Source organism: Trichomycterus rosablanca, chromosome 11 (assembly GCF_030014385.1).
Source record: "Trichomycterus rosablanca isolate fTriRos1 chromosome 11, fTriRos1.hap1, whole genome shotgun sequence".
Classification (NCBI taxonomy): Eukaryota; Metazoa; Chordata; class Actinopteri; order Siluriformes; family Trichomycteridae; genus Trichomycterus; species Trichomycterus rosablanca.
Genome location: NC_085998.1, coordinates 27,749,109 through 27,769,951, shown reverse-complemented (window position 1 = coordinate 27,769,951; position 20,843 = coordinate 27,749,109). Strand labels below are relative to the sequence as shown.

Here is a 20,843-nt window from a genome sequence, read left to right as displayed (position 1 = left end):
GCGACTTACACCACACCAACACTGGCCAAGGAGATGCGGCATGACAAGACAAGCTTTGTGGGTATACCAGTACTGATTCTGTACACTATGTTACCCCTCGTACCTTATTTACTAATTAAAAGGGCCACTTGTGTAGGACCCCTACTAACCAGATGTCATGTGGGTGGTCGACCATTCTCACTGCACTAATATGTTCATGGTATCATAGTGTGTCGTGCTTGTAGAAGTGTAGCAGGTTCAGTAGTGTTACATTCTTTTGTACTGTAGTATGTGGTTTGAGACACAACCAATAGGTCCTCGTTTCTACCTGAAGCTTTGGTGCGGATGTAGACCACCTCACTCTTGGCGTCCGTATTATGTTTATTTTCCACCACCAAGGTGATAGCTTTCACAAAGATAGCATATTGCGTCCAGGGCCTCAGAGGGTAGAGTAGAACTCCCGGGTCTATTGATTTTTCTGGAGGCAGGTCCACATCCACCATGGACCAACTGGATCCACAGCCGTCCTGTCCGTCAAACTCGGTCACGTTCTGGAATGGTCTGAAACACAAATAGAAATCGAGCGATAAGCATTTGATAGCATTTTCTGACTGTCCCGATTTAGCATAGCCAATTATTGTTCCACAGCTGGGGATCCTGACTGTGTTCGAGAGGGGGATTTTTGCCTGCTCCACGGCCCTTTCTGCTGCATGTGCAGTCCTTTAACCTAGTGGTCCCCAACCACTGGGTCATTTATTACCGGGCCGCACAAGAAAAAAAATCAATAATTAGAGAATGCTACAAGAGCAATTTAACTTCCAAAACTCTTGGGTGTTATTGTCTCCAATCACCAGTAGGTGGGAGCAGCGTCTCATTGCATCGAAAAAAGCTCAGGATTCACACTGATTTTCCATTCTAGGTATAGTTCCATTCTATCCTTCTGACCCCGCCAGTCCATGAAATTATATCTTATATGAAACCAGTCTGTGCTGCAAAAAAGTATGACCCCTTCTTTTTTGTCTGTGCTTCGGTGGATTCGCACATGAGGCTCATCCACTTATGCACAGGCACAGTCTGCCAATCGGGGACCTTGCACAGCGTTTTGAAGACCCCTCCCACTTATTCTGCCAAGCATGCCCGCTAGACGGCGCTCAGCCGACCGGTAGCAGAGCCAAGACAAACCAAGGAGTTCAGAACCTCAGCGCTGGTGTGCTAGCGGAATATCCCCCCAAAAATGCTATGATTATCATTAGGGCACCCAGTACTGCAATGATTGTCATGGTGTACTTACTCTACTCATAGAAGCTTGTTTAAGCTGATACATTCGCAGTCACTGTTCACCTATTATGAATCTGCCTATACTAAATATTAAGTGGGGTGCTTGAATGCCGCAGCAGTAAATCATGCTAGCCCACTACTGCTGTGACCCTGGGTTCAAATCCCCAGCCATAGTGGTCAAGTGGTCAGTAATAAGTGGGCGGTGATAGTGGTTAAGGCTCTGGGCTATTAGTTAGAAGGTGTGTGGGTCAGAATTCCAGATCTGACCAAGCAGTCACTTTTGGGACCCTGAGCAGAGCCGTTAAACCTCTCAGCTATCACTTGTGTGTTGGGATGGCCGAGCAGCCGAAAAAAGGAGGAGGATAAAAAATGCTGGATTTCTCTCATGTTTTAATGAGGAATTAAGCTAATTAATCATGTGGTGGCTGCTACTCACATTAAAAATTATAATAATGGGTCGCTCTGTCTGGTCTTCCGCTGTCTTTTTGATGGTGGCTTTTTAGCCACAGCGTTATTCTACCTTTATTAAAAAGAGTTTTTTTCTGTTCTTTTTAATAGTGAGGCACATCCAGCACCATTACACATAAACATTGTTTTATTAAATGTTTCAGCTACATCTAGTGCTAACAAGTACATTAATTAGTGTAAGACAATGTAGCAGCTCTAAAACAACAAAATACCATTTGCAGATGCATTACTAGATCATATCTGATCTTGCTCCGTGAATTTTTTATATAGTGATAAAGATATAAATGAAGGCCATGATAACACTCACGCTTCCTTGTAGTAGACAATAAAGCTGATGAGGTCTCTGTAGTCTGGCGGCCGGTAGTGTTCCCAGGTCAGTTTTATCCGTGTGCTCTGGGTTTGGTTGGACTTGAATTTTAGGATATGACTCTCACCTTAAAAGAGGGACACAGGAGAGATTATGTTAGACACTGATCATCTGGCAGTGTTCACTAGCAGATACAGTGAATTTAAAAGTTCAGGTGCTAGTCTGGCCTACCTGCACCTCAGCCCCGTCTCCCATTAAAACATGTTGTACATAAATGGGCACAATATATGACATTAAGCAATACATTTCTATTTCTATTAAGCAATACATTGACTACAACAACAACATGTGCCTCTAGCACAATGGTTAATGTGGTTATAATGCCCATGTCCCAACTTTTTGGACAGTAATGCAGCCATCACATGTAATATGAGTTAATTATTTGGAAACTTATAATTTACATTGTTCTACAGTGCCAACCTTTTTGGAACTGGGTTGTATGGTAGACTTGTAATAACACACCTGGTGGTGTACTACTCCTAGGGTTTTCAACCTGTGTACCTGTCCAGAGGGGCATGACAGCAAACCTGCATTTTAAATTAGATTATTTTAGCCTGTCAATGGCTTTTGCAATAGTTTCTGGGCGCATGTCCATAAAGGTTAAAAGCCCCTGTACTACTCCGACACGCAATTTTGTATAGGGGTTTAACATCTGGAACAAAGCCATCATGTATATACCTAAGCTAACCCTCCTATCTTAATGTTTCTTTACAATACCTGTTTTGGAACAGGTTTCAGTTAGGATGGAACCAGACCAGAACCTATTCAGTCAGTACTCACAACTGGCTCGCTCGCCATTGTTCCGAACGTCATCTTCCACCATCTTCTCGAAGACGCCCGTCTTCTCCCACATTTTGTGGATCTCGGACATGCAGAGTTTGGGGTTGGAGCGGAAAAGGAGCTTTCCTGCTCGGATGGTCAGGTTGTGCTGGCTCCAGTCCCAAAGGTTCTTCAGGTGCTGGTTGTCAAGTGCAGCGAATGCGTACATACTGAAACCAGCAAGAACAAGTATTAGAAACACACCAGTAGCTTAGTTGCAGATTTTTCTCAAACCACTGCACTGCGAGTCAAACTTTGGCAAACTTTCAAAATTCCTACACAGTTCAGCACAACAACAAGATCATTTATCAATTTAAAATATAGGTCACCATGACAACCAGTTGTGTTCTCGCTCAACAACAGCAGATGACAATATTGTAATTCAAGATAAAATAGTTTTAACCCCTAACCTTTATTTATTAGGATTTTAACATCATGTTTGGTCACATTCATGACAGTACAGGTAGTAACTGGTTACACAAGATTCATCAGTACAAGATTAATGTCATACACAGTCATGGACAATTCATCTCATTTGCACGTCTTTGGACTATGGGAGGAGACCGGAGCTCCCAGAGGAAACCCACGCAGACACGGGGATAACATGCACACAGACTCCACACAGAAATGACTCGGACCAGGCGGCGCAGCGGAACATTCCGCTAGCACACCAGCGCCGAGATTCTGAACTCCTCGGTTCGAAACTCAACATTGCCACAGGTCAGCTGGGTGCCATCTCCCGGGCATAATAGGCAGTGCCTGCAGCAGGAACTATTTGTCCACCGTATCTGCAGGGTGGAGGCCGGACTATGTGTGGGTGGGTGGGTACTTCATACGCTGAGTAAGGACCCTGGTGGAAGATGCCTGTGCACAATGGGCGAGAAGAGAGGGCTGTGCACGTGTCAGAAGAGGCGTGTACAGCGACGTGCTCTCCTTGGATGCAATCGAGCATCCCTCAGCAGCGGGAGACAAATTGAGTGTGCTAAATCTGGAGGAAAATGCATTAAAAAAATGACCCAGACCGCTCCACCCAGGAATTGACCCAGGACCTTCTTGCTGTGAGGCAACAGTGCTACCCACTGAGACACCATGCCACCCAAAAAATTATTTACTAACTTGTATCTGCTTAAAGATACAAGATAAAGATAAATTTCCAGAGAAAAAAAAATGGAGAACTTAAAAAATTGCTTAAAAACTTAAAAAAAGTGGTCAACCGAAAAATGACCTATGACAGCATAGCGCAAGTTCAAGAACTGGTGCTCAGCCAAGAGGACAAGTCTTAGATCCAAAACATCTGTCAACACATCAAATTTCTAAGGAAAACTGGACTTAGCCAAACGTCAGTCTGAATTTTTCATCGTCATCTGACCTGATCTGGACCGCCACAAGACCACCACAGAGCAGGTATTATTTAGGTGGTGGATCATTCTCAGCACTGCAGTGACACTGACATGGTGGTGGTGTGTTAGTGCGTGTTGTGCTGGTATGAGTGGATCAGACACAGCAGCGCTGCTGGAGTTTTTAAACACCGTGTCCACTCACTGTCCACTCTATTAGACACTCCTACCTTGTTGGTCCACCTTGTAGATGTAAAGTCAGAGACGATCGCTCATCTATTGCTGCTGTTTGAGTTGGTCATCTTCTAGACCTTCATCAGTGGTCACAGGACGCTGCCCATGGGGCGCTGTTGGCTAGATATTTTTGGTTGGTGGACTATTCTCAGTCAGTGACAGTGAGGTGTTTAAAAACTCCATCAGCATTGCTGTGTCTTATCCACTCATACCAGCACAACACACACTAACACACCACCACCATGTCAGTGTCACTGCAGTGCTGAGAATGACCCACCACCTAAATAATACCTGCTCTGTAGTGGTCCTGTGAGGGTCCTGACCATTGAAGAACAGCATGAAAGGGGGCGAACAAAGCATGCAGAGAAACAGATGGACTACAGTCAGTAATTGTAGAACTACAAAGTGCTTCTATATGGTAAATGGAGCTGATAAAATGGACAGTGAGTGTAGAAACAACAACAACAGTACAATTCATTTAGATATTACTAATCTTGAATTGTGTTTCTACATGCACAAACCCCAACAGTGAGGGAATCTGAAAGTGTTGTGCACTTTAAGTAGATTTAGTTCATCAAAAGAGCAAAGGAATGTGAAGAATGCTGGACACACACTCACACACACATACTCACTTACTTCACAGGATGCAACCTGAGAAAACTTGAAGGCTTTCCCACAACCCCACAACCTTCACCACCTCCCTTCCTGAGAACCCATCCACAAAATACCACATCGTCTTTGACCTCAGGAACAACCCAAATTCCTTTGTTAAATGTTTAAGCACAAACCCTATTTCATGGAAAGTTGAGACCTTTTGTAAATCGCTATAATAGAACCTTTATTTAACTGACAAAAGTACCAAAAAATGCCTTTTAATGTTGTCTGACCTACTTGATGGTATTTTGTAACTATAAACAAATGTACAACCCCAAATCAGAAAAAGTTGGGACAGCATGGAAAATGCAAAAAAAAAAAAAAAACACATTTACTTTGACTTTTATTTGATTGCAGACAGGATGAACCTGAGATATTTCATGTTTTGTCTAGTCAACTTCATTTCATTTATTAATAAACCTTCATTCCTGCATTTCAGGCCTGCAACACATTCCAAAAAAGTTGGGACTGGGGCAGAATATAAAAGAATAAGTAACACTGTTTTGAAATATTCCACATTAAGCAGGTGAATTGTTGACAGGTGAGGGTTTAAAGATGGGATCCACTACTGTCTCCTTTGCAAAGTTCCAAAAGAACATTTCTCATTGCAGAATCAGTGCTGACTGTGCGTGATCTTCAAGCCTTCAGACAGCATTGTATAAGAAACTGTCATGCAATTATGATAAATGTAGCCACATGGGCTTGGGAATACTTCTACAAACCGTTGTCACTTAACACAGTCCTGCGGCTGCGTCTAGAAATGCAACCTGAAACTCTTCACCAGAAAGTCATACATCAATTCTACCCAGAAACCCCACTGAGCTATCTGAGCTTGAGCTCGTCTCAGATGAACAGAAATGCAGTACAAACTTGTGGTCAGATAAGTTTACGTTTCAGCTTGTTTGGGGGGAACAAATAAGGGCTCTTCGGGTGTGTTCGAAAACCTAGTGAGCTGCCTTGCTGTCTTACTGTCTACATAGGCAGCTGCCTCAGTAGAGAGGATTCTAATAAGTCAATGACTTATAAGGCAGGTTATTCGAACGCACTACTTAGACAGCGATTCCATCGGGTTTCGCATTTAGTATCTTGCCATTAAAACCAATGGATTGAGGTAGCACAGCACGCTAACATGTCAATATAGCATCTCCTTCATGTACCAGTAACGGTTACATTTCCTGACAAGCCCGAACTTAATAAATAAAAACAAATAAAAACACTCGGTACAAGTTGATACAAGTTAAAAATCAGTAATATTTTATTTACGTTTGAAAATAACTCCATTCGTTTGTCCGCATCGTCAGCCATGTTTATTTTTCAGTGAGAGAAGAGCACCCGTCCCGCAATGAATTCTGGGATTGCCTTGATCACTAAGGCAGCATCGGATGCTCCCTCGTTCTTGAGTCAAAATAACATTGAAATGTTAAGATACCTCAGTAGTGAGAATATAGGATCTAGGATTTCGAACAGCCTCCTTCTCGGGACCGCGCACAGGATGACGTAAATGCTGCCTATGTAGACAGCTCACTAGCTTTTCGAACACACCCTTAGTGCCCACTACATGGTAGGAAGGTACTGTTGATGCAGATATGGATATTTGGACTATTAGAGAAACAGTGCAGACAAGCTCCCTTGAGATCATTGACAAGCTCCTCCCGTGTAATTCTGGGCTGACCTCACCTTTCTCAGAATCATTCTTACCCCACCAGGTGAGATCTTGCATGGAGCTCCAGAGTGAGGGCGATTGACTGTGATCTTGTATTTCTTCCATTTTCGAATGATCGCACCAACAGTGGTCTCTTTCTCACCAAGCTTCTTGCTTATGGTCTTGTAGCCCATTCCAGCCTTGTGCAGGTCTACAATCTTGTCCCTGACGTCCTTTGATAGCTCTTTGGTCTTGCCCATGGTGGTCGAGAGATTTGAATGGAAGAAACTGATTCTGTGACAGGAGTCTTTTATACAGGGACAGGACTAATTTGTGTGCCTCATGGGCACATAACCGGTCTGTGGGGGTCAGAATTCTTGCTGGTTGGTAGGGGATCAAATACTTATTTCCCTTAATTAAATACAAATTAATTTATAACTTTTATTTAATGTTTTTTTTCTGGATTTTTTGTTGATATTCTGTCTCTCTCTGTTAAAATAAACCTTCCATAAAAATTAGACTCTTCAAGTCTTTGTAAGGGGGTAAACTTACAAAATCAGCAGGGGATCAAATACTTATTTTCCCCACTGTATATATATCTATTTATAAACAGCCCTGACCCGTCAAGGCATGGACTCCACTAGACCCCTGAAGGTTTCCCAGCAGAACATTGCCCAAAGCCGCTCAGGTGGCGCAGCGGTAAAAAGAAACGCGCTGCAACCAGGGCTGGATTCTGAGAAGCGTGGTATCGAATCCAGCCTTGCTTTACCGGTTCGAAGCTGAGTGGCTATATGAGCAACGATTGGCCGGTTGCTCATGTGGGGGGTGGGACAAAGAACCGGATGTGGGTCTCACTCTGTCAGAATGCGATTGCGTTCTCTGCCGGCTGATTGGAGGCGCTTACACAGAGATGGGAGAGGGTGCCCTTGGGGTGTGTCTCTCCGCATGCAACGCTAGGTGGCGCCAAACTCGTCAATGTGTGGGTGGCAAAGATGCATCTGGCTGCTGCTCGTGTTTCGGAGGGGATACGGGTTAGCTTCAATCACCTCCGTCAGGGCAGGGTTCGGCATAGACAGAGAGGAAGCACGATGCTAATTGAACAATTGGATGCGCTAAAAAAGGGGAGAAAAAGGGGTAAAAAAAAATAAAATATACAAAAAATAAAAAATAAAAAAAAGAACATTGCCCAAAGCATCACACTGCCTCCGCCGGCTTGCCTTCTTCCCATAGTGCATCCTGGTGCCATGTGTTCCCCAGGTAAGCGATGCACACGCACCCGGCCATCCACGTGACGTGATAAAGAAAACCTGATTCATCAGACCAGGCTCTGTGGTCCAGTTCCAATGCTCACGTGCCCATTGTTGGCGCTATCGGCGGTGGACAGGGGTCAGCATGGGCACCCTGACTGATCACAACAAACTGTGATGCACTGTGTATTCGGACACCTTTCTATCAGAACCAGCATTAACTTCTTCAGCAATCTGAGCTACAGTAGCTCATCTGTTGGATCGGACCACACGGGCCAGCCTTCGCTCCCCACGTGCATCAATGAGCTTTGGCCGCCCATGACCCTGTCACCGGTTTACCACTGTTCCTTCCTTGGACACCTTGACCACTGCAGACCGGGAACACCCCACAAGAGCTGCAGTTTTGGAGATGCTCTGACCCAGTCGTCTAGCCATCACAATTTGGCCCTTGTCAAACTCACTCAAATCCTTATGCTTGCTCATTTTTCCTGTTTCTAACAAGTTTGAAGATAAAATGTTCACTTGCTGTCTAATATATCCCACCCACTAGCAGGTGCCGTGATTAAGAGATAATCAGTGTTATTCACTTCAGGTGTATGCATATATATACGTACATGAACTAATGTATTATATTAATCACAGCGGGTATGGAGCTGAGGAAGATTAAATTTGGTTTAATGTGCTAGCTGGGCAAAATGAGTAAAGCCTTACTTATCTAACAGTTCCTCCCCGTTAATGTAGCGCAGACTCTTCAAGAACGAGAGGGAGCCTAGAGTGTGGGAATGCTTAATCCTCACAAAGCCCGTCACTGTCTGAATCAAGCCCATGAAACTCTCCAGCTCTGATGCAATGTTATCTGTTGAGAGAGAATAGAAAAGGAATATTAAAACGGGCAAACACACAGGGGTGAGAGACATGGCAGCTGGGTACTTTCTACCAGAAAATGGCCTTCACATGCAGTCAAGCACGGAGGAATTGAGTCACCAAAAATGTGCTGATGGGCTCTAAAAGTCATGTGGAGCAGTACTGTGTTGAATACTTACTGCCTCGACGGATATTAATGTGCAGGTTGCCTTTGATGACAGTGCAGCCCTGCAGGGACTGGGCAGCATCCACCGAGTCGATGGTTTTGGTCTCGCAGACCTTATCGCAAAGGCCGTCGCACTCACTGCAGAACATACTGTACAAGGAGAGGAGGAAGACAGGGAGGATTAGAGAGAATGTCAAGGACAGACCATGCTACACTGTACTGAAAAACACTGCTGAATAACAGCTGTAGTATCTAATCTAATCAGAATGTTGTAGCCTGGTGGTTAAGGTACTGGACTAATAATTAAAAGGTTGCTGGCTCAAGCCTCACCAATGCCAGGTTGTCACTGTTGGGCCCTTGAGCAAGGCCCTTAACCCTCAATTGCTTAGACAACATACTGTCACAGTACTGCAAGTCGCTTTGGATAAAAGTGTTCGCAAATTTGTATGTAAATATTTAGACATTTAGCAACAAAAAACGAATACAGCGGTGCCCAATACATCGAATGAGGTGCGACCTACCAGTGTGCACTGTGTTGATCGTGCCTCATTCAAACAGGTCAACATGATTGACATATAATGTGGCCACTGCTTTTTAAATTTGCTGTTTGTTACCATAGCTACACCTCAGCCTGCCTAAAGCACCGCTAATCTAGAAAGTTTTCATTTATCAGTAGCAGGTTTGTGCCATTTTTGCATTTTTCCTTTTGTAACCTACACTGTTTGTAAGGATGATTGCGCAAACCAAAATGCTTCTTTTTGCCCTGATTGCATTACGCTTCCTCTTTACCAGTACTACCCTCCACTGCTGACTGAGGAGCGCCGCAACTGACGCACGCCCCCTCCGACACGTGTGCAGTACCGACTTCATCTTTTCACCTGCACGAGGCGAGTTCATATGCGGATCAGCTTTGTGTACGGAGAGCCAGACCCTGATCAGCATTATTTTCGACTTATAGCAGGCGCCATCAATCAGCCAGAAGGGGTCGTAGCTGCATCAGTTATGAGGAACCCTGGTCCGGCTTTCCCACCCTGTGTAAACAACTGCCAATTGCTGCCGGATGGCAGAGCTGAGATTCGGAACGATGTGTTTGAAATCCCAGCTCTGGTGTGCTAGTGTGTTTTACCGCTGCACCAACTGAGTGGCCTATTTCCAACTCTTTAAAAAGCACTTTTCCAACATGGTAAACTCTTTGCATTACCATGGACTGCTAGTTGTGGAATGCTTAAGAAACCGATGGTGTTACTCTGAAGTTCCTGAGGTGGGGGCGAATAAGCCTGGTGTGTAATCTGGAGGGCGATTAGTTGTACCTGTGCTTGCTTAAAATTACTCAAAGTGGCTGATCAATTCGCCACTTTGAGTGGCAACCTACACTTATCAATGAATACAATTCAAGCAACTGAGGGTTAAAGGCCTTGCTCAGGGGCCCAACAGTGGAAACTTGGTGATGGTGAGGCTTAAATCGGCAACCTTATGATTGCTAGTCCAGTACCTTAACTGCTGAGCTACCACTGCCCCTGCCTTATTTCATTTTCAAGTAAGATAAGGATTTTACAGCATGAGATTTCCATTATGCACCTTCTTTTTTCGACTTCTGGCTACTCCAGTATTTTAGGGGTTGCCACAGTGGATCATTCTGGTCAGCCTACCTGATCTAGCACAGTTTTATGCTGGATGCCTTTCCTGATGCAACCCTTCTTATTTTATCCGGGCCTGGGACAGGTGCTGAAAGTCTGAGCTAGACTGTTCGATCATCCCCTACAGACATAGCCAATCATGTCTGTGTAGATGCCCGCCTGACTGACCGATAGCACCGTTGAGATTTATACCCCAGATATCAGTGATAGTGGACTGTTTTTAATAGATGACTAACATTTAATTTCCTCTGCAGTCTATGATCTGTCAGACAGGAGGCTCTGCACTGGTGATAAAAGCTCTTTCATTTATGATTTAATGTGCAGGATGCATCTAATGACAGGGTCGAGAAATTTAAGATTACGACACTTGCTGGGGTGATGTGGTGCTGAGCTGAGGGGTCAAATTCTGCAAAGTCATAAATTGGCACAACACTGGCTTTCTCTGCATGGCACTAAGTTTTATTTACACTCACAGCCCGTCTTATTTCAAAAATCACCTGTTAGCTTCTGAAAATGATTAAATGACTTAGTTCATCAACAGCTGTGACAGAACAATATCAGTCGGTCATTTAATAATATGTTTATCAGTAACACCCATTATAAAATGCTAAGATAGTGTCAAAACAAATGACCTGAGCTTCAAAAGAAGAACAAAGTTCAAAGTAGGAGCAGATTCTTCACCCTGGTAATAAAAGTTAGGTTTCACACAGACCGGCAGTAAAAACACATTACTCACAACGCCCACCTAACAAACTTCTGTGCTAATAATAATCACCTCATGTCTGCCCACTGGTTCACTGAACCGTTTGTACTTACGTTATTCCTTACAATAAAATCACATCATTGATAACAATAAAAAAGGTTTGGCTTAATTGCTTTCATGTCAAGGTCAAGAGTTTGAATGGTGATCTGTTTGTATGGAATAGGTCAATCATTTACTACATAGCAGTACGACCTGCAAAACCATAAGGCCGATTTCACAGGGTAAGCGGGTTGCGATTCGTCCACCGTGAGGCTGGGCACGTAAGCGTCCTTCACATGATACACAGCTAAACTGCTTTCTGCTGGCTGTGCTACTGAGTGGCAAGCTTGAATTATAAACACTACTGACAGTAGTTTATATGCAGTTTTGTGTAAATTGCATAGGTGCTCAGGGGACACTGGTATAATTTCACTAGCCCACTACTGCTTAGATCAAGGATTCAAATATCCAGCTGTGTTATCAGCCACTCAGGCATCTATATACAGACATAAACTGATCAGCCATAACATTAAAACCACCTCCTTGTTTTTACACTCGCTGTCCATTTTATCAGCTCTATTTACCATATAGAAGCACTTTCTCTGCATGCTTTGTTCTTCAATGGTCAGGACTCTCCCAGGACCACCACAGAGCAGGTATTATTTGGGTGGTGGGTCATTCTCAGCACTGCAGTGACACTGACATGGTGGTGGTGTGTTAGTGTGTGTTGTGCTGGTATGATGGGATAAGACACAGCAATGCTGCTGGAGTTTTTAAACACCTCACTGTCACTGCTGGACTGAGAATAGTCCACCAACCAAAAATATCCAGCCAACAGCGCCCCGTGGGCAGCGTCCTGTAACCTCTGATGAAGGTCTAGAAGATGACCAACTCAAACAGCAGCAATAGACGAGCGATCGTCTCTGACTTTACATCTACAAGGTGGACCAACTAGGTAGGAGTGTCTAATAGAGTGGACAGTGAGTGGACATGGTATATAAAAACTCTGATCCACTCATACCAGCACAACACACACTAACACACCACCACCATGTCAGTGACACTGCAGTGCTGAGAATCATCCACCACCCAAATAATACCTGCTCTGTAGTGGTCCTGGGAGAGTCCTGACCATTGAAAAACAGCATGAAACAGGCTAGTACACGCGTCCTTCAACATGAGCGAAGGCGCTAGCTGCTTCTGGATTAATCCAGTCTAGGCATGAATGAATGACCACTCCACTCCCTCTGTATTTTTATGGCTTGTCCCTCTTCAGACCACTGTCTGTGAGTTACTTTAACCTAGTCATCTATGTGTGTGTGTGTGTGTGTGTGTGTGTTTGTGTGTTAGCTACAATGGGCTGAGATGAAAACGCACCTTTGGCTCTCGTTGCGGGTGAAGCCAGATGGACATTCAGGCATGCACTCGCCGTTGTGAATGACAAAGTCCACCTCGCTGGGCAGATGCACCCGGGCACACATCTCCATAGTGATGCAGCGCCAGCCCTCAAAGCGGTAGGTGCCCGCCGGACAGTCTGGCATGCAGCGGCCCTCGTAGGAATAGTGCTGGCATGCGGCACACGCCATGTCATTGCCTGGCTCCGTACAGCTTCCCAGGCACTGTGGATGGCAGCACTCGCCGGAATCGGTGCAGACCCGGGTCTCACATTTCAGTGGGCATTCTACAGGGCGAACACAGAAAAACAAGAAAATTAGCAGCAGATCGAAGTATTACATGTATCATGGATAATTCAATCTAAAGGTCAGTGTGCATTTGTGTATAACAGATACATGATGTGTATTTAGCGTATTAATACATTTACATTGTCAGCATTTAGCAGATGCTTTTGTCCAAAGCGACTTACTGTATACAGTCTGAGCAATTCAGTGTTAAGGGCCTTGCTCAAGGGACCCACAGTGGTAACCTGGCGGTGTTGGGGTTTGAACCAGCAACCTTCTGCTTAATAGTCCAGCACCTTAACCGCTAGACTACAACTGCCACATAATATTACTATTAGTAATGCATTTTCCTGATTTTTAGCGCATCCAATTTTTACCCAATTGCATTATGCTTCCTCTGTACTGGTGCTAACCCCCGTCCCTGATTGAGGAGAGCAAACGGACACATGTCCCCTCCGAAACGTGAGCAGTAGCCGACTGCATTTTTTCCCCACCTGCACCAGCCGAGTTCATATGCGAATCAGCCCTGTGCACGGAGAGCCAGTTGATGTGCAGACACCATCAACCAGCCAGCAGAGGTCGTAACTGCATCAGGTCCCTATCTGGCTCCCACCTCGTATGAACAACAGCCAAACGTTGCCACCGGTACTGTTCACACCGGTGAACTGTTCAACAACTCAATCTGAGCGGCTCAATGAGCGGTCACCAACTCAAGAAAAATATCTAGCATGTTAAATATCTGGATCGAGTCAAAATCCTGTAGTGTGAAAGGCGTTGCGAGCAGGTTGCGAGTGGAAGTGAGTGCTATGTCAAACAGCCAGTGAGAACCCAAGATATGGTGTGAGGGGAAACGCACACCATACCCACGCTGCATTGCTAAAATATTTATTAACTTCCAACTCACTACAGAACAGACAATCCATGTCGGTCGCGTAGCCCAATCATCTCGGATTCATTTATTTTTCCTCTTTGCATTTACGCTACACATCAGCGCACAAACAACTCGGATCATTTGCTTATTGTTGACGTGCATTTTTGGACGTGGTATCATTAAACCCCTCGTCAATTCTCATGTGTGTTTTCGTGACAAAACGTAGTCTGGGAGGCCAGATAGACTCGCCTGTGATTCCTCCCGGTGATAGATCGTGTAGTGTGACCCCCTATCGCCGATCAGTCGTGTAGTGTGAAATACACACCGACTTACAAGACTCCCGATTACAAGAGATCCAATTGTGTAGTGTGAACTGTACAGCGATCTGACAGCTCTGAAAGTCGTGTAGTGTGAACTTGGCATAAGTGGTGTCTTTAAAAAAAACATATGGGTCAGAGAGAAAAATAATAATCAAACTAACAAATTTTAACAGCCACATAAACACAAAATACATGAACGAAATCGGTGGATGGATGTGGAAGATATAAATACACCTTGTTAACCACAGTGGGACCAGATTGCCAAGAATTGTTTTTTTTGCTATTTTCTTAATGCATTTTCTCCCCTTTTTCTCCCTTTTTAGCGCGTCCAATTGCCCGATTGCGTCATGCATCCTCTCCACCAATACCGATCCCTGCTCTGGTTGAGAAGAACGAAGCTAAACCACACGTGGGCAGCATGCCGTATGCATCTTATCACCTACACTTTGACGAGTGCAGTACAGCTCAGCGTTGTGTACGGAGAGACACACCCTGAGAGCACTCTTTTCTCATCTCTGTGGCTGCGTTATCAATCAGCCAGCAGAGGTCGTAATTGCACCAGTCATGAGAGAGAGACCCCATCCGGCTTAGTCCCACCCATCTGAACAACGAGCCAATCGTTGTTCATGTGACCGCTCAGCCTTAGCCGGCAGGCAGAGCTGAGATTCGATATGATGACTTTGAGATCCCAGCTCTGGTTCCAGCGCGTGTTTTCACTGCTGTGCCACCTGAGCGGCCAGATTGCCAACAATTTTATTAAGTAAGTATATTTTGTTTTGCGTTTCGTTTTGATGCATTGTTTGTGTTGCCTGGCACGCGATAAAAATCATGGACAATATGTGGGTCGCTTAAAAAAAAGTCTGCAAAAACCTTGCTGTAAGGCCTGGTCAAACCAATAGATCGTAACACCTGTTTAAACCAAAAGCTTGCCATTTGAAATGCTTTGAAGTGGGTGAGGTCAGGCTGAGCCTAGGTGATTTTAGCTGTAAATAGTCCACCATTGTGATTCAGGTAGCAATTCAGCAGGGATCTAGCATATCTGATTGACCTAGCTTGTACCGTAAAAATGTAAGCTAGTGTTACAAGCTTCATAAATACAATGTAAGAACCGAAAAGAGAGAAACATAAGGGAGGCAAAATCAGGTCTAGCATGTAGCAGATGGTAACAATAATAAAAAAAACAAGGCGCTCAGGTGGCACAGCGGTAAAATAGCTAGCACACCAGACCTCGAATCTCAGCTCTGCTGGGCGCCTAAACGAACAATGATTGGCTTATTCGATTGGCCAGAGGGGATTCCTCATGACTGATGCAATTACGACCTCTGCTGGCTGACTGATGGTGCCTGCACAGAGGCAAAGGATAATGGGATCAGGGTGAGACTCTCCATGTGCAAATATGATCCACATATGAACTGTTCATATGATTTCCATCATTCATTAATGAAATAATATCAGTGTATAATAACAATTGTTCTGTTTGAGTCCGGTGAAAAGATGCAGTCGGCTACTACACACGTGTCGGAGGGGGCGTGTGTTAGTCACGGCTCTCCTGCTATTTTGAAAGTTCATCCTATCATCCTAAATGACTGCACATTCGCTCTGTATATTGTTTCTTAAATCAATAAAATAGCAAGATGTGATGACATGAAACTCAGTGACGTGTTTTATAGTTTAATGGGTTAACGGTCGATTGATGACCGTCAGTTAGTTATTGACTTTTCTTCTTGTTGCTTCTTCACCCAGTAATTCAGGCTTTCCTTGGAATTGACATTGATCTGTGTGTGTTTTGTTTAGAAGAGGTCAGAGGGCAGCTGTGAAGATTAGTGGCCTGTAAAATGGTCCTAGACAGAGCGGGAAGGGGGTAAGTGGAACAGGAAGGTTCCTAAATGGGGTGTTTGTTCAGGGAACCATGCTGTTTTATGAGAGCCTTTGTAGTAAATTGCTGCTCTGCTGTGACCCGGGGTAAATATTTTTACAGTTAGGGGCTGTTAGGGAAATTAGGGAGGAAAGAGAAACTGGACAAATGCCATGATCGCAGGAAATGAAAAATTGATGAGTAGCATGGCCGTTAGCCAATAAAGCAACTGCACTGGACATTCTGTTCAGAGACTTCACTGCTTTTACAATTACTAACTGCTGGACTACTGGTTGTTGTAGTTGGTTGCTCTGACTTTAGATGCATTAAACATGTTGTCCAGTAACTCCCATGTCTTTAATATTACTACCTGCTGGACTACTGGTTGTCGTAGTTGGTTGCTATGGACTATTACTGGACATGTCCAAGGCCTACATCTGCCAAGTCACCATTGCTGTTTAGGTACACGTTCATTGCCACTGTCATCTTAGCATTAATGATTAGGTCATTTACACTGTCCAAATTGGGTAGGTGAATCGACCAGGCGACCTAGCCGCTCAGGTGGTGCAGCAGTAAAACACACGCTGTTCACCAGAGCTGAGATCTCAAATACATCGTATCGAATCTCGGCTCTGCCTTGCCGGCTGAGTGGCTACGTAAACAACGACTGGCCTGTTGTTCAGATCAGCCGGATGGGGACTCTCTCTCAGACTAGTGCGATTACGACCTCTGCTGGCTGGTTGGTGGCGCCTGCACGGAGATGGGAAAGGAGTGCGGTAGAGGGCGTGGCTCTCCGTGTACAGCGCTGTACCGCACTGCACTCGTCAAGTGTAGGTGATAAGATGTTCGATTGCTGTGCACGTTTCGGAGGGGGCGTGGAGCAGCCTCGTCCTCCCCAATCAGGAGAAGGGACAAGCATTAGTGAGAGGATGATTGACTAGTAGAAATTGAATGCGCTGCAGGTGGGAGAAAAAGGGGTTTAAAAAAAAAAAGTCAATGACTTATAAGTCAGGTTATTCGAATGCGCTACTTTCGCATTTAGCATCTTGCCATTCAAACCAATGGGATGGGGTGGCACAGCGCGCTAGCATATCAACTAACATCTCCCTACGTGTACCGAAAATGGTAAAATTCACTGACAAGCCCGAACTTGCAAATAAAAACACTTGTGCAAGTTAATACAAGTTAAAAATCAATAATAATTTATTTACTTTTGTAAATAACTTGGCTGAGAAATAACTTTCTCCGCACCGTCAGCCATGTTTTTTTTTTCTCTGTGAGAGAAGAGCTGCCGCACTGAATGCTGGGATTGCCTTGATCACTAAGGACGCTTCCGATGCTCACTCGTTCTTGAGTCAAAGTAACATTGAAATTTTAAGATGCCTAACTAGACAGTATATTAAGGCATCTAGGATTTCTAACAGCCTCATTATCTGGAGCGCGCTTAGGATGACGTAAAATGCTGTCTAGTAGAGAGGGCACTAGGTTTTCGAACACACCCAATGTCTGCATTCAGTGTTTGGATGTAAGACTTGCTAGACTCCAAGAAGAACTAACCCCATTGTATCCAAATCTGACAGATGTTTTCTTGAAGTGCAAAGCAAAAAGGACCTGTGGGTAATAAGAGGGCCATGATGGTGATGGACCTGAACTGATCAAACGCGCTTCTAAATAGACACAACACTGATTAGTGAATGTGAAACACAATGCACTGCAGGACGTCTTGTGCTAGACCACCAGCTTCTTAAGAGCATCAGCAAGAAGGCAATAAGTTCTCGAGACTGCATGGCGCACTCCAAAGGCATGACCAGCAACGCGTTTAATTCAAACTTTTACGGGCGCCCAGGTGGCACAGCGGGATATTCCGCTAGCACACCAGCGCCGAGATTCTGAACTACGGTTACCACCGATCAGCTGGACACCATCTAGCAGGCATAATTGTCAGTGCCTGCAGCAGACACATTTCTGCTAGGGCGGGATGACCGGACTATGTGGGTAAGGTCTTCAAACGCTGTGTAAGAACCCTGATTAGCAGATAGAGGCGTCTGTGCAGAATGCATGGGTGAAAAAGGGTTCCGCTAAGGGCTGCATGCGGGTCGGAGGAGGCATGAACAGCAATATACCCTCCTCGAACACAATCAGGGATCCCCCAGCAGCGGAAGACAAACTGACTACGCTAAACTGGGAGGGAAAGGGAGAAAAAGCATAAATAAAATAGAAAAATTAAAATGAAACATTCCCTCTTTTCTTCATGACCATGTACCATTCAGCCTGACAGGGCAAATATGTATGAAGTTGTAATTTATACTGGTTGAGACATCTGTTTCAGTTATCAGTGTGTGTGTGTTCACAAGAAGATACATTTTACAGACCCCTGTACTCCCTACACTAGCAAAGAGGGAGCGTAAAACAGACATACATTATTCAAGTAATAGCCACCCTGCCAAAAAATCTCAGACAGCTGTCCCAGCCCGAATGGTTTTTCAATCACTTTTCACCTTTTCATACATGGTGCTAGATTACAAGCTACAGTAATGAGCAATTACTAGGCTACATTTCTGCTTTTTCTCTCAGGTGGTTACCTTTATTACCTTTCTAATCTGGCCTCTAGCACCTGCCTGGCCCAGCAAGGGGTTAGTGTGTTAGATATTTCACACACTAGCTTTGCCATGTTGGAGGACCAGCTAAACCAGCCCAAGCAACTAAGACCAGCAATGCATCCTAAGATAGTTTGGGCTTTTTTGGGCGCAGATTTTGGGTGTTTTCATGCTTGCCAATTTGTCCAAAACACAATCTGTTTGGATTCCAAATTCAGTATGTTTGGGAATGTGTGAAATCAGATTCCTAGCCTAAGTTTGGTTCTAAGTACCCATTTCCAGTCCACCGAAAATGAGGGTCTGAGGTTCCATTTAACTGAGCGTAATTTGTTAAATGTCACCTTATTTTTTCTGTCAAGGTTTACATGAATTGGGAACAAACAGTGGCAACCTGGCAGTGGTGGGGCTTGAACCAGCGACCTTTCGATTACTAGTCCAGTACCTTAACCGCTAGGCTACAATTAATAATAATTAAAAATAATTTAATAATATTATTTAATAATATTTACACTGATTACCTTGTTACTGTTATTGCTGTGGTACTGAACTGGTATAGAGAATTATAAAATTAAACTGGTATACTAGGTTTGACTAAAACGTTGGTACTGGTATTGGGACAACTGTGCATTCAAGGTCATGATATAACAACAATTCCACCTTTAGTGGTTTACAAGCCAACAGTGTAGGTCTAACAGGTAATACCCGTCAATCTACAATGAAGGTCTATACAGTTCTGTATGTGTATACATTTTGTTTGTTGATGCCGATCTATCTTTTGGCCTTGGCCATCTTCCTTAGCCACTTTAACTACACCAGACCAGCCAAAACCACCAGTGGGGATTCGATCCTGGATCCCAGTAATACCAGTAAACTATAGCAAACACTGAATTGTTTAGTTCTGATCAAAATGGTCAGTAAGAGTGCAGTAAAACAGAAAGGATATGAAAGTGACCCAGATCTGAATTAAAAACATATAAAAGATTTCATGTCATGTCATTGTTTCAAGTCATGACCTGCTGTGACCCTGACCAGGACAAAGCAGTCAATAAAAATGAAATAATGATGAACTGGCCCTGGACGGGAATGAAGAAATGAGTAAATGTGCGATGTGTTGCCCTATGTTGGACTGGTACCATATTAAAAAGTATTCCTGCCCTGCATCCAGTGTTTCCAAGAGGCGATTGACCCTCCTAAACCCTGACCAGGATGTATATATGAATACATCAGTGTCACAGGAAATTTGGATAGGTATTTGGATGCTATGGGATATTAGAGATGGGAGGATCGATCGGCTATGTATCGGTATCGGCCGATGTTTAATCAAAATATGCAGTCGGCGATCGGCCGATATTTCTCAAATGTAGCCGATCCCGAGAGCCGATCGCGATTATGGTGTTCAGCTGCATATGCGGACAGGAAACATGTCGTCAGTCTGGCAGTTTTTTACTGTATATGACACAGACTCATCCAGGACGTTTTGTAAAATTTGTAAAACCAACGTGTCTCGCGGGGGAACCAAAACAAAGACATTTAACACTACTAATCTGATACGGCACTTAAGAGTACACCATGCACGCAGCTGAACACAGTGAGTATCAGAAAACTGCAGTCATTCAATTTAGATCATTAATTATTTTAACACGGAAAACAGTAAATTAAACAGTCAAAACTGCAATAATGAAACATAGCCCTTAATGTTTTAAACGAAAAAAAACAAACAGTGAATTAAACTGTGAAAATCAGTCAGTGAAAATACTGCAATCATTAAATGTAGACCATTAATTATTTTAACACGGTAAAACAGTATATTACATAAATGCAGTCAAAATTACAGTCATTAAACTCATTCTTTTAAAACGAAAAACTGCAACCATTAAATGTAGATATTGAATTATTTTAAACGAAAAACAGCTAATTAAACAAATGTCTGCATAGCGTCACTGAAATCGTGCAGTTGTCAGAGGTCTTGAATTAATTATAGATAAAATATAACAGCAGCTATATAAAATATGGAACGTTTGAAATTAAACAACTGGGCCTGTTTTATTTCTTTACACAAATAGTAATATTTCAGCTTTCTGGGATGA

At 43.9% G+C, this 20,843-nt stretch overlaps 1 protein-coding gene across 1 annotated transcript in view; it reads right to left on the bottom strand.

The window, feature by feature from the left end:
* Nucleotides 1–20,843, bottom strand: part of igf1ra (insulin-like growth factor 1a receptor) — a 196,910-nt gene that overhangs the window by 34,181 nt on the left and 141,886 nt on the right. The window contains exons 3-8 of the mRNA XM_063004128.1: nucleotides 12,812–13,115; nucleotides 9,069–9,205; nucleotides 8,737–8,881; nucleotides 2,873–3,081; nucleotides 2,033–2,159; nucleotides 308–540 (exon numbers count right to left, since the gene is read on the bottom strand). Coding sequence (XP_062860198.1) covers nucleotides 308–540; nucleotides 2,033–2,159; nucleotides 2,873–3,081; nucleotides 8,737–8,881; nucleotides 9,069–9,205; nucleotides 12,812–13,115 — 1,155 coding nt within the window. The remainder of the gene's footprint in view (nucleotides 1–307; nucleotides 541–2,032; nucleotides 2,160–2,872; nucleotides 3,082–8,736; nucleotides 8,882–9,068; nucleotides 9,206–12,811; nucleotides 13,116–20,843) is intronic.